Below are 15,228 nucleotides of genomic sequence, written 5' to 3' on the forward strand. Positions count from 1 at the left end.
TTAAAGTAATGCCAAAATCCTCACAATGTTGCACTACTTTAATCACATAAGCTAAATGTTCCTGATAAGATTTATCATAAACCAACACATCATCCACAATCTTTACAGTCTGTGGTACATCTCCCAGTGCTTGATCTCCCAGTCTGTTATACTCATCACCAGAAGATACCAACCCCATAGGTGCGCGCTTGAACTTGTACCGCCCCCGTGGGGCAATGAAGCAGGTCAGATCCTGATCTTCCTCAGCAATCGCAATCTGATGGTAACCCATCTTCGCATCCAGAGTAGTAAGCCACTGAGCACCGGCACCCATAGATGATATGGCATTATGAGGAGACTTTGAAGGGTATGTAGGCCTGAGAACATACTTATTCAACCGAGTCAGGTCAACACAAAGTCTTACACCGGACTGTTTCTTAGGCACCGGGACAATCAGGTGACACCAGGCAGTGGGGTAATCTACTTTAGCAATTAGGTCCTTTTTCAACAAATCATCAAGCTGAGCTTTGATCTCTGCCCTCCAACTAAATGGAATAGTGCGTGAAGCCGTAACCGCAAAAGGTTTCGCGCTTTCCAGTAACTGAATTCTCATAGGGCCCCCGTGCATCTCTCGTAATTTCAGTGTGGCCCCTAACACTTGAGGGAAGGCGGCAATAATAGCCTTACCATGTTCTTCACGCTGCTCCTCTGTCGGCTCGTAGTGATGAGGCCATCTTGGAAGTACTGGAGGTGGAACTAGAGAAGGACACTCAGGGTCAGGAAGTGGATCAGATTTCTTGTCACATGCTACAGCCTGGATCTGTGCGGGAAAATCGTGGGGTAGTATACCTAGGGCAACTGAATCGAACCAGCTAAGTAAAGCTCCTTCCACCTCTTTTATGACAGTTATTTTAGCTGAAGTGCGTCTGTTTCCCAATTCTAACTCTGAATTAAAAGTACCCAGACAAGTAAGTGGTTGTTCTCGAGCCGTTTTGAGCTTAGCACTTTTATCTGGATCCAAAGATGACTGACTGATACCCAAGGATTTTACTACATTTAATCCAATCACTGTCGTTTCAGCTCCGGAATCAGGTGTCCACTCCACAGGTGACCGACCTCCAGGATGACTAGTGAAAATACTCACCTTTGGTGTAGGTTTGGTTTTCACTCTATTAAGATACACATCTGCAATCACGGCATGCACAGTTGAAGGTGGTCTAGGTTTCCATCGTGATTTGCCTGGTTGTTGCTTAGGGGATTGTGTCCGTGCCCTAGATCTACAAACCACTGCAAAATGCCCGGTTTTCCCACACTTGTTGCAGTCTCGGTTCAAGGCTCTGCAATGCTGATCATCTTGATGACGTTCCCTTCCACACCTGAGACACTGTTCTGCTTGAGTTTCTTCTTCCCCCCTTTATACTGCGAGACTTTATATAGGGACTGCCTAGATTCTCCTCGCAAAGCAGCACGATTGGTATTTCAGAGGCACGACAAATATCTACAGCTTTCTGCAGATCTAGATCTTTTTCTTCTAACATACATTTCAGTGCCTCCTCATCCCTAGTACCAACCACTATTCGATCTCTAAGACGATTATCCATACAGGATTCACAGAAATCACAAAAGGCAGATATTTCCTTGATTGCACAATAGAAGTCATCAAACGTCTCACCTTGTTCTTGAACTCTCAGATAAAACTCCCGCCGATCAACAATAATATGCCGTTGTTGTTGTAGATGAGACTCCATAGCATTCAACGTTATCAGCAGGTCTGCTTCTTCCGCTAATCCCAGCCCATATCTTAGAGTCCTGGTCCAGTCGTCGTCTAGCACAGCCACCAATGCGGATCGTTGTTCAGCTGCTGGAAGTGAAGATATCCTCGAAAGTGTGATGTATCCCTCTAATTTGTGGTGCCAGGCAGCAAACTCCTTAAGTGAGACAGATGATGTAAGATGTGGTGCAGGAATAGGTGGAGGTTTGGTGGTGTTCTGCACTCCTTGGCCTCTCTCTTGCGTATTGCCATTGCCTACCTCTCGCCCCGGTATCTCGTAAGTAGAGCTCATCCTCTCCAACAAGGCAGTTAACTGCTCCTCACGCCTCTGGGACGCCTCTGCTTGTTGTGCCATAAGTGCAGCCAATTTCTCCAGCTGCTTCTCCATCTTCTCACAACAAATGCAGACTCTCGTAGTTAAATCTTGCATTTAATGGAAGTATCCCACTCACTGCGCCAAGTTAGATCTCTGGGTGATGGCACAACGACTAGAGACATTCTTCTTTAATACTGAGGTAGGTGCGTATATTACAAAGGTGGCTTAGGAACTGAACTGTCCTTAACATCAGTGATAACAAATGAACTATGCCTCAAGAAAGGAAACTTAACAGTCAAGACCCATTCACCTCCCGTCTCCTTCCATTCACACTTACTCAAAGCTTTATTGGATAAACATACACGCTAGATGGCAGCACTGCACAATTATAACCCGATTCGAAACCTCAATCATACACCACAATCACACAAATACTATACAGACATTATGTGGGAGGCATCTGATACACTCAGGGAGGATAAAACCAAGTGGCCCATACTTGGCAACTCGAGGAAATAAAAGTATGAAATGTACTGAAGAGGAGAGATATACATAACTAATTTTGAACATGAGAAGAAAACTAAAGATGGGGTCAAACAGGTCACAAATCAGAAAGAAAATTGCCAACTTTGGCAGCAACAAAAACAGTGTTGTAGTGATGACACAGGGTAGTGTTTTGATGGCAACATTCCTGCCAAATGACATGGATTTCTAATTTGGGGATTCCGGCAGATTTCAAAACATTTGCCTCCAATTGTTATGACGGATAAGGATGCATGCAGGACAATGCAGCAACTAATACAAGAGTTTACTGTACTACAGTCAGGGATGGCTGTCAGTGTGTCTGGGCTGACTGCTGAGATGGTGAAGGCCTCTGGAGTAAAGAAGAGGGTTTAGTAACTGATTTGATAAAATTTATTATATATGACTATGTTGTTCCACATAAATGGTTGATGAGTGACTGTAAATGTGTAAATGGGAGGGGTGTTGCTCTGGACAGAGTACATTATATAGTAACAAAGCTTTTAGACCTCAAAATGAAGGTTATGGAGAAAGTTCTGGATGGTACAATTAAACGAAAGGGTGACTACTGATAAGTTTGGGTTTAAGTCAACAAAAGGGACCCCTGATGCAATATTTATTGTCAGACAGTTTCACAAAAAATTTGTATTATGAAAGATAGCTGTACTCTATTTTTGTTAATCTGGAGAAGGCTTTTCACAGTGTCCACATGGTAATAATGTGAGCAATGAGAAAGCTTGGATTTAAGGAGTGGTTAGTTTGGGTGGTAATGGCACTGTATGTGGGTGCTAACACCCAGATGAGAGAGAAGAGGTTTGAGTGATAAGGTTTCAGTGAATGCTGGTGTGCATCAGGGGACAGTTTTAAGGCCATTACTCTCTGTCGATGACTGAAGCTCTCTCGCATGACTTCAGAACTGGACTCCCGACTGAGGTGTTGTACGATGATGACAATACTGATCACAGAGAATGAGAGGGTAGCAGAAGAAAGGTTTTCGAAGTAAAGAGATGGAAAGGAGTACCAGGTATGTGGGTTTAAGAGTGCATGGAGATAAATGAAAAGTGATGATATCTAGGGCAAGTGATGGTTCATAAATCTGAAACTACTGACTGATGAACAGTACTCATCACCATCATCTCCACTGCCTCTCTCCCTCCTGGGAACCCCCAGACAATGGATGGCCATGACAGAAATGCCTCTAGGTTACCTTATCCTCACATACCCCTCTCAATCTCTCAAACACTACTGTTCTTCTTCCTTCTCTTTCTCAATGTACTGTTCTACTCCCTAATTCCACATCTTTTGTACAAAAGGTCTGCCTCTATTAACCTACACCCTATGTCACACTTACACATTTTGTTTGGCACCCTATAAGTGTGCAGTTTTTGCATGTATCCATACCATTTCACATGTATTCCTCTTTATCCACTCAGCAATTCGCCATGCCACGTTGAGTACACCGCTTCCCGTCCGATCAGCGAAGTTAAGCAACGTTGGGTCTGGTTAGTACTTGGATGGGTGACCGCCTGGGAACACCAGATGCTGTTGGCATCCCTACGTGTCAAGTGGGGTTGGTGGAGGATTAGTGCCCCTCCCTGTAAAACAATTAACTCTAAGCCCTTGACCACCCCGTTTGGGATACATGGCGTCTGGCAATGGATGGATGGATGGAATTCCACATCTCACTCGTAGATCTTTTCCTCTTCTTCCATACTGCCTATAAATTGCACTATTGTGTTTCTTACACATTCCATCCTCCCCATGCCTGCAGCTCCTATAAGAAATGCCATTTCAATGGCTTACAACCTACACAGCTCTCTTTCACTCACTGCCTAAGTTTTACTCCCTTACAAGAGTGTTGGCAGTTAGACACTTATGCAGGGCTCTCAAAATCTCCATGCTAACTCTCCTACCCTTTAAATACAAATGAGCTCTCCATTTGCTCTTCTCCCCTGAGGTGATCTCTCATTAACCTCAAGATCCATTTTACTACATTTACACAATACCTTGCAACCCAAACAGAACACTGCTCTATGCATCACAACTGGCTGCACCAAAAACCATTTTCACAACTCACACTTTGAAACTAAAGTCTTCCTTGTCAGAGACTACTTTGGTATAAGAGGCACACAATTCTATGCAGCAACGTGCCAATACTCAAAATCTCTGTCATTACATGACAGAGACTCAACCCATCTACACACACAAAACAATCACCTCACAAACACTGTCAAATGCTTTGCAGCAATATTCCTCCTCCAGACCTTCTAACACTATCACTGAAGAAACACCTCCAAACTCACTACATGCACATTATAATATACTACGTACATTACAAGCCCCCCCCTTCTGGCAGTCACAAACTGGAGGCGTCCTTAAACAGATATGATCAAGTTCATCTAGCTAGGCACACAGTATGACATCACCCAGCCCTACACGAATACCAACTTTGAGTTGAGTTGGGTGAAAAGTGGAAACATTGAGAACATGTTCCCAGCTTGTAGAACAGGGTCACACAACATAACACACATGATGGAGCACTGAACAGGACAGACCACATTAAGATGAAGACACAACATCAACAGCGTGGTGAACCTATGGGACATCCTTGTAGGGGAAGTTACTTACCTACAGTCAATGAGTCTTCTCAGTCAGACAGACCCTGGGTTGAGCAGCAACAACATATTCAATAACACACAACAAATAAAATGCCTTCTGTTGTTCTTCACAACTTTGCCTCACTTGCTCAATGAAGTCCTGAGGAGTAACTGGGGACTCGATCAAACTGAGAAATACTTGATGGGCTCTCTCTCTTGCCTCCTTGGCCCTCTCACTAGTAGCTTTCAGAGTCTCCAATCTGAAAACAAAGACTTAATATTGTTAAAGTCATAGCTTACTGCTGCTACTGTTGCTGTGGCTCTAACCTCATCTGAACTTTAACCCAGGTGACTACAAGCTGAATGCCCTCTTCCTACAATCCACCTTCCTCCTTTGGATGAAAAGGAAGAGAATCAGTAAAGAGGAACATATAGTAAATTCTCATTATACATAAAAGATGTGTTCCAAAATAACACAACTTTTTCCAACATAAACAGTATAGTAATCCCTCATTTATCTGTGTGGTTTCTACTCAGCTTCGATTAACCCGCGCTGTCCCGGCGACGTGAATTAACGCGGCAACATTGCAAGGTCCCTAATTTGCACAATTTTCAATTTTCGCAAGTGATTTCACGAGTGATTTTTGGCACGTATACACGGGACACCTTCCTCTATTCCTCTACAAGATGCCATGCAGGAACAATGTCTTACACCGCATAACCTCTCCCCCCCCCCCTGCACGCCATTGTCTCGACAATTCACCTGTTACCAGTGACCTGGCCAATAAAGACATTCAGGGCCAGAGTGATTCCCCAATCGATGACAATGTGGAGGACAAAGTTTAGAGGAAGAAACAGTCAGAAATGATGATCAGGTTATGTGGGAAAAAAAAGGTCATGAATGGTGATGAGTTATTGAGTGAAACAATGCTTATAATGCCTATATTACTGTTTGAAAACCAATATACTCTTGTTCTACATATAAATTCGTACCAAGTAAATAAATAAATATTGTTTAAGAGTGGATAAAATAGTTACCCTCCCATAGAACTCGTTTTCTTTGGTGCCAGCCTGTTAGAAAACCCAGTCAGGTAAGGAAGTACTCACACCTAAATCCGGTATTTTAAACCTCAGGTGATCGATTTCTCTATGAATTTTCGATGTTTCTCACAAAACGCGGATGTTTGAGCCAAAAAAAAAAAAAAGGTCCAAAAACGTCGGGATGGGGCGGGTTAATTACTGATGAGTGTACAATAAAATAATACTCTGGTTTAAGTGATATTCTGGGATTATTTACCAATGTTTGTTTTTAAATCATCTAAAAATACACCTTAAACTTGTATATCACAATGTCGGGTGATGCTCTGGGGTACTATAAAGGGTTTTTAAACAACTACAGGTATTTTCTAGCTGTGGGGGTCCTATTAGATGAGTTTTCATTAATTGTTAATTTTTGCTATTCAAAGATGCAACTGTTCCCTACATTCATGAAATATGAGGGATGCCTGGACTGTAAATTGAAGGAAACTGGCTAATAAGTTTTACTGATAGCAATGAATGACTGCATGACAATGTTTATGACATTACAAATTATTTACTAAAAAATAATGTAAGAAAGTGTGACATCTATCTATCAACTGCCAGACATCTTAATCCCATAAGGAGTGGCCACAAACCATTCACCTGGATGTGTACCTGTCCCCCGCCATTTCACTGTCCACCTCCCAGCTCACACATACCCTCTCTCTTATCCCTCTCCACTCCATCCCTCCATCTCATCCTCAGCCTCCCACTCCCTCTCCCCTCTTCCACCTCACTCACATACACTCTCCTTGTCAGTCTCCTGCTCTCCATCCTCTCCACATGGCCAAACCACCTCAGTGTACTCCTCCTAACACCTTCTAACACATCCACATCCACAGCAGGTCGCCAACAGAGACGGAGCTCTTCCTGGATCGTGAGGAAAATATCGCTGAATTAGCGGCGAAAAGGAGACCAGCCTATTTGTGATTACGTGAATGACTGCGTGAGTGGTGGTCCTGTCGGGCAGTACTTAAAAAAAAAAAAAAAAAAAAAAGCAGTTTCGGTCATAAATATTACAAGATATAGTGGAAATAGAAAGTCTCCATGTGGCTGCATCATGGCGGAAAGGGACGGTGCTTCGTTTACAGCTAGCGAGAAGGATTTTGTGGGCTTCTCCAAAGATGATGTGGGAAATGGAAGTACTAAGCTGAACCAAACAAGAGTAGCAGGAGTAGAGACAACAGCGGAGAGGAATGTCCAGAAGTTAAAAAAGGTATGGGCAGTAATTAGAGAGTTACAGGAACGGACCATTGAGCAGGAAAACGAGATCAAAAATCTACGAAATAAACTGGAAAAAGTTTGTACATGCAATGATGAACAAGAAAGAGACGTCACAGAATTAAAAGTGAGTAATGAATCTGCCTTTAATGAAATTAAACAGCTTAAGAGCGAGAATAAGAGGTTGGAAGAAGAAAGGGATAGATGAGACAGCTGGCAGAGGAGTTTGGAAGGGTGTGTGAAAGGAGGAAATTGAAAGTAAATGAGAATAAGAGTAAAGTGATGAAGTGTACGAGATCAGTAGATGTTAGGAGGATGAATATAGTTTTGAATGAAGAGTTGCTTGAAGGGGTAGAGTGTTTTGAGTATTTAGGGTCACATGTTGCTGTGGATGGTAGAATAGATGCAGAAGTGAAGTTTAGAATGAATGAAGTAGGAAAGGTGCTGGGAGGAATGCAGGAAGTGTTTAGATGTCTTTCGCTTAGAATGGCTGTAAAGAGAAGGCTGTATGAGCGTGTTGTGGTACCGACTGCATTATATGGGGCTGAAACATGGAATATGGGTGCAGCAGAGAGGAAAAGTTTGAATGTAATGGAGATGAGGTGTGTGAGAAATATGCGCGGAGTGACGCGTATGCATCAAGTGAGAAATGATGAAGTGTGAAGGAGAACTGGAGTTGTTCAGGAGATGGCTGATTAAGTTGAGCAGAGGGTGTTGTGATGGTTTAGGCATATGGAGAGAATGGATAATGAGCGATTGGTGAAAAAGATAACTAAATCTGATGTGAGAGGTGTAAGGCTGAGAGAAAGACCACGAATAGGATGGATGGACTGTGTGAAGAGAGCATTGGGTGCGAAAGGGATGTCTGTAGAGCAAGGAAGAGTGGCTGTGCGTGACAAATATAAATGGAGAGAAATTGTGAATGAATAATTGATGATGCAGCCCAGAGGGGATCTCCTGCATTTGGTCTGATCAGCTGATCAGGTCTGGTGCGGGTAAGGAGATGGGTCCATTATGATGTGGCAGGGGTAAACCAGCTCTGCTGTCGGGCCCTGCTGCGGATGTCACTGATTGCACTGCGCAGTTGACCCTCGTGCAGTGTGGTGCAGTGAGGATCTGTCCCTTCTTCCCTCTGGGGCTACGATGCGAATGAATGTGTTTTGAGTGGATGAGTAAATTGGGAGTGTATCGTCCTGTCTCGGCTACCTCCCTTTCCTTGGGGGAAGCAGCCTAGGTATACAGATAGATAGACAGATAGATGATCACTTTATAGCTCCTGGGCATTTCTCCCACTACTTCACCCAGCTCATCCCAAAACCTGTCTTTCTCTCTCTCACTTCTGTCCTCACACAGTGCATATGCTACAGTCATGCCATTTTCACCTTCTCAAACTTGAACTTGACATAGATACACCTCGAGCTGACACGTTTGTAGTCTCTCATTCCACTCTGCCACACCTCATTCATCAACAAAACCATTCCTTCCTTGCATCTTCCTTGCCCATTCATTCCCAATCCTACATGTTTCACACCCTCCCACTCCTCCACTTCAAACCCTTTCATCTTCGTTTCACACAATGCCACCACGACTTATCTCGCACTCTTGAACACATTCACCACTTCCAGCCTCTTGCTCTCCTCATTCACACCTCTCACATTCCACATGGCCATGCGAATCTGCCCATTTGGTTGGAGCCCTGGGCAGGTATTGGGCCCTCCGAGGCTCTCTGAAATGACTGCCATGATTCAGTGATTTTGAATAGGGGAATCTGGGGGACACTTAACCCTGCGAGAAACCCCAGTTATATAGTTACCACCCAGTGTAGTAAATGGTTTCCTGAGTACAGGAAACCATTTGGCTTGTCACTCAGTGTAGAGATCATATGACATCCCTACATTGAGTGAGTGGAAAATGGGCACCCCCATCCACCACTTGCATCAAAAACACACACACACACACACACACACACACACACAACCATTTTTGCAAACATAACATAACAGATGTTCAAAAATGCATCGGGAAACCTTCACTTTTGATGTTGCAGTCGTTAAATTATGTATGATTTCCTCAAATTACTGATCTTGCAAACTGTTGCATGATGTTGCCGTGTATTATCAATTCGCTGTCTGGATCTGTGTGATTTAGGAGATTCCACTGTATTTATCTCATTTCTCACTAAGCCTGTCACAACTATAATTCATTTGTGGTCTAAACAGTATCTTTTCTTAATTCTTCATCATCACATTCATTGTAGAGGCCTCTCTGTGTTGAACATTCCTTGGTTGACAGATATGACGTCCATTACAGTAATCCCTCTAATATCCGAACGCCCAATATCCGAACATCCCCACTAACCTGACATAATCCTCATGGAATCCAATATTCCCAAAATGGGCCAAAAACCGCAAAAAATTCGAAAAAAATCTGACTTTTTTTCCCTCCCATAATTTGAAATTCCCGCCTGGCACCAAACAGCTGTTACACGATGGTCCCTTCACCCCTTCCTTCCTCCCCCTCCCCCCTCCCCTGTCAGGTTGCCATTTGGTATTTTTCATTACCAAGTGTGGGCCAATTTGGTAATGAAAAATTCGTTTGGTAATGAATTAGAATAATGCATTACCAAATGGATTTTTCACATGTATGAGGATACACAGGATGGAGATGGTGGATTGTTTGCTCTCTCTGATTAATCTGCTACCCTACATAGTGTGAAAATAATCAACATGGTGTTAGTTATAAGGAGAGTGATTACATGTATTTCCACTTGTATATATAATTAGTGAAGAATATATGCTAGCTTTACGAATTTGGTAATGAAAAGTTATATTTGACAATGAAAGTTGAGGAGATTGGTAATGTGGCTGTTGCGATCTGGCAACTCTGTTACCCCACCAACATCAACAGTCACAGCTTAACTCCGATGGAGAGCAGATACTCATAACAGTGCAAGCCACAGGTGCTTGTTTTTTGTGAATAAACAGTGAATAAACTGCAATACCTTGCCACTAGAACACATGGGAATTTACAGTGTTGTGCAGTGTTAAGAAATTAGAATTTAGAGTGCAGAGGATTAACTGTGGACTGCAAACTGGCGGTTCAAACCAGTCCAAGAGCAAGGGACTTGTAAGTACCCAGAATGTTTAATATTGTATGAACTCACCTCTAAAACCTCATTTTATGGTTCTTTTGCATTTATTTCAGTCTTTTATGTTCCTTATTGGTGTGATTTGGGTCTTAAATAGGTGCAATGCATGTCCAGAGGGAGTTGTATAGGTGTTTTTCAGAGTTAGGGTCCATAAGTACAAGTCCATAAGCTGGGGCCCAATATCCGGACAGGACCACTATCCGGACCTGCCTATGGCTCTATTGATCCGGATATTGGAGGGGTTACTGTATTTATGTTTATTCCATCACTGACTCTTGCACTGGCCTGGTCCTCTCACTTCCTCATTCTGTTCTTCCCAATCACTGCCCTCATTATTAACGCCACTCAACACTTCTCTATTTCCACATCTTGCATTCTAATCTGTCTTATTTACTGTTCTTTCTCACATTCACTGAATATAATCACACATCTACCATTGCGTCTTGCACCGCTCTTTTTCAACTAGATAATCTTAATTACTGCATCCTCTAGTCCACTCTTACTCATTTAAGCTCTATTTTTATTTTCTGCAACTGCTCTTCTATAATTTTTCTGAAGCTTACTAATTCCTTCTTTCCCTCATTTTGCCACTCCACTCAAAATTGGTTTCTGCTTTACTGTTGCAACTATAATATTTGCCTTTTCTTCACCATTCCTCAGTTTCTTCTTAACTAATCATTTTCTGTCTTAAATTTTTCTATTTCTTCATTTGAAGCTTTATTACTTTCTATTAGTTTCATCAAAAAACTGGTATCACTTTTTTCACCTTCATAAATAATATCTTAAATACCGGTACATCTGCAGTGTTCTTTTCTCCTCTAATGCCTCCAAATCCTTTTACATCATCAGAAATTCTTTTTTTTTTTCTTAGGTTGTTTTCCCATCACCTGGATTTGTGTACTTCTCCCCGGCTCACAGCAGCAGCGTCAATCAAAGGCCAAGGGCCAAACACTGGATCTGAAGGCTCCAAACCTTCCCTACCCAAGTCAAACTTCTCACTCAACAACCAGCTGTCATGCTCTCTCCATGCATCTTTAATATCCCTACTATTTACCACTGCCCTTCCTTTACTTATAACTTGGAATTCTGGCTCAAAATACATAGTTTCATTTTGTTCTTGTCACCACATGAACAAAATCTGACAGATGCATGCATGGTACTTGAAGCCCTTTCACGTGACTTTAGAAACGGACTCCCGTGGGAGCTGTTGTATGCTGATGATTTGGTGTTGATTGCAGAGAATGAAAGGGAGGCGGAGGAAAGGTTTAGGAAGTGGAGAGATGGTATGGGGCAAAAGGGTTTAAGAGTAAATGCAGATAAAACAAAAGTGATGATATCTAGGGTTGGTGGTAGTACTGTCAAAGACGAGAGAGAGTGGCCATGTGCAGTTTGTCACAAGGGCGTGGGAAGTAATTCCATCTTGTGCGGTGTGTGTGGTAAATGGGTGCATAAGAGATGTAGTGGTATCAGAGGTAGACTGCGAGATAATGCTGATTTTATGTGTACGGCGTGCCGGGGTGAGCAGGTGGAGATCGTCAGACGTGAAAGGATTGAACTTGCTGATGAATCTCTTGAGTGTGTGGGAGAGTTTTGTTATTTGGGAGACATGCTGTGTGCTGGAGGTGGGGCTGGAGCCTCTGTGGCTAGGGTGAGAAGTGGTTGGAAGAAGTTCAGGGAGCTCTTGCCTCTCCTGACTTTGAGAGGGCTCTCCCTACGTGCTAAGGGGTCTTTGTATGCAGCATGTGTTAGGAGTGTAATGCTGTAAGGCAGTGACCTTGGCAGTGAAGGAGGAAGATATTCACCGGCTCAGACGTACAGAAATGACAATGATTAGGTGGATGTGCACTGCGTCCCTGCGTCCAAGGCCTGGAGGGGCTGGGTTTACAATGGAAGAGTTGAGAGGTAGGATGGGACTGGAGTGTATTGGTGTTGTGATGAGGAGAGGTAGATTGAGGTGGTTTGGACATGTGGAGAGGATGGGGGATGATAATTGGGTGAGGAAGGTGAGAAGTGTTAATATTGGGGGTGGGATTATGAGGGGTAGACCGAGAAAGACATGGGACGAGGTCATTAAGTGTGACCTTAGGGTTAAGGGACTGAACAGGGAGGCTGCAGTGGATCGTGCAGCGTGGAGAGCTGCCATTAGGTGACCAAGGCCGACACATGCAAGCATGTTGGAGCCTTTAAAAACGAAACAAACTGCACATCATTGATTTTACCGTGTGTGTGTGTGTGTGTGTGTGTGTGTGTGTGTGTGTGTGTGTGTGTGTGTGTGTATTAACCTATTTGTATTTACCTATTTATGGTATACACTCAACCCTCGGCTATCACTTCCAATTGGTTCCGCTACAGCTGCGCTATAGCCGAAAAGGTGATAGCCAAATTGAAGAACTTATGGCAATAATTCTAATTGGTGCCATGACCTCAATATTTACCCCTAAGATACCCTTTTTGTACCACATATTAATATATAATAGTCTAAAAATGAGCATGTTTTATGATGTGATCATGATTCTTATAAATACCCCTCACAGTTGATTCAATGATGTTATATTTCTTCCCCACACTTAACTTGGTCTCACCATTCTCTATAAGTTTCACATTTCCAGAACTTAGGTTCTTCCTCTTCTTTATTTCCCTGCCAGGTGCCACAGCATTATGTTGAGTGATGGTAAGGGAATGGAGAGGGGGTACGTTGGCCATGGTCATTTCATAAAAAAGGTTACTGTTCTCGTTATCACTGTTCACGGTCTGAGGGCATGCACTTGAATGGTTTGGCAGGCACGAGACTCGGTCGGGCGGCCAATCAGCACTCGGCTGGCGCTGACGTCACACGACCAATCACAGAGTGACGCTTTTGTTGGCTGGGAGGAGCACTGGAGCACGGCCTTTTTGAAACACTTGAACATTTGCTGTGCGCAATAGCAGGCATTTAGTGCATGATAAAGGTATTTGGGTAGTTTTTTATACAGGCGTGATAGCGAGATACGCTATAGCGGAACCTGTGACAGCCGAGGGTTGAGTGTACAGGATTTGAGCTAAGCTTGTGTTGTCCTGTGTGTGTGTGTGTGTGTGTGTGTGTGTGTGTGTGTGTGTGTGTGTGTGTGTGTGTGTGTGTGTGTAGAAGTCTGATACTGTATATCTAAGCATGTGATTTCTGAAGTGAATCTATTTCTATCTTTACTGGGCATTAATATTACTGAAATGAATGAACGAACATATCCTACTGAATTTAGTTCATGGATTTTTCATTCATCCATCTATCCATCACCCAATTCTATGGTGCCCCATGAGGAGTGTAGGAGCCCAGGGCGAGGCAAGTTGAGCCTGATATTTAACCCCTTCGTACACAATGATATGTTAGTCATCATTAGGGTCTGGCTGTGAAAATACACACTGACACTTTTGGCGTCATGAACCCCTAAACTGCAGGGTTGTTTTTGCCTGACTTGCGTGTCTCGCGGGCATATTCGCATTCCGACAGACTCTCTAAAAATATTTGCCAAAAATCAGTTATTAGTCCTAGATTATTAAAATTACATATGCATATGGCACATACCTTCAGCTTTCTCCTGGGATGTTTGTTGAGCCTTCATCAAGTACCATAGGACTTGTGGAGACCTCTGAAGTTGGGTAATGAAGTCTCCACTTTACACTTCCCAACAACCCGTAATATGATTACCACAGCCTGATATTATCACTAGAAACACTATTTGGAATCCATACTCCAAAAAAAAAAAACACTGTGAAAGCAATGAAAATTACGAGCGCGTATGACCTTCCCACTTGCACTCGTTCACCGATGGTGTTCTGTCATTTATTACTCATAAAAACACTCACATTTTATATTTCTATTACTATATAACACCTATATATATCTACAGTCTTTATCCATAAGTTTCCTTCAGTAATAGTAGTTTATGGTCACTGTAGGCATTCAATTTCTCTTTCAGTAAAATGCACAGCATTCACTTTCTCGTCCTGTATACTAGCGTTGAGAGTGAATCTGTCACTTTCACTTCCACAACTCATAGTATTCATACATGCTAGAGTGAAACTTTCACTTTCATTACTCCTAGTATATATACTTGTATTCTTATATTACTACTCATTTACATTTCTATTTACATTCTCTATTTTATTTACATAATTTACATTTCTATTTTATTTATACTGTGTTATGCACTGTCACTTGCAGTAACTTATAGAACTAATTTCCACTGTTCCCTTATATTTACATTCATTGCTTTCACTTGCTGTTTACACATTATTTACACATTATTTACATTTCCACTTGCACTGTTTTACTCACCAGAAGGATCGTAGTCACTGTCTATCATTTTCATTGACAAATTAGCCAGTTACCATTCCACAGCAGTCACTTACCCCTTTACCTCTTTCCACACGAGGTTTAGTAGGGGTAGAGGTCACAGTGTCCTTTGCATGGGGCTAAAAAGAGGCGGAATTGGACGGGCGCGAATCCAACGTGGTTTCACCTTGAAAGACAACAATAAACTGAATACAGTGTGGTGGCCTAGCCGCCTAGGGGGAGTGCAATGTTGCCAATGTCAGCGTGGTGACAGCTGCTAATATA

At 42.7% G+C, this 15,228-nt stretch overlaps 1 protein-coding gene and 1 non-coding gene across 2 annotated transcripts in view; one reads left to right on the forward strand and one right to left on the reverse strand.

The window, feature by feature from the left end:
• Positions 1-15,228, reverse strand: part of LOC145390675 (putative RNA polymerase II subunit B1 CTD phosphatase rpap2) — a 206,318-nt gene that overhangs the window by 171,534 nt on the left and 19,556 nt on the right. Inside the window, exon 2 of the mRNA XM_080265468.1 lies at positions 5,331-5,445. Within this exon, the coding sequence (XP_080121594.1) occupies positions 5,331-5,445 (115 nt within the window). The remainder of the gene's footprint in view (positions 1-5,330; positions 5,446-15,228) is intronic.
• LOC145390831 (5S ribosomal RNA) lies at positions 4,021-4,139 on the forward strand. The gene has a single exon (XR_013895743.1). It is a non-coding gene; the product is annotated as a 5S ribosomal RNA (ribosomal RNA).

The sequence above is a fragment of the Coenobita brevimanus genome, chromosome 15, assembly GCF_032717465.1.
Source record: "Coenobita brevimanus isolate Jiangsu-jjx chromosome 15, ASM3271746v2, whole genome shotgun sequence".
NCBI classification, from domain to species: domain Eukaryota; kingdom Metazoa; phylum Arthropoda; class Malacostraca; order Decapoda; family Coenobitidae; genus Coenobita; species Coenobita brevimanus.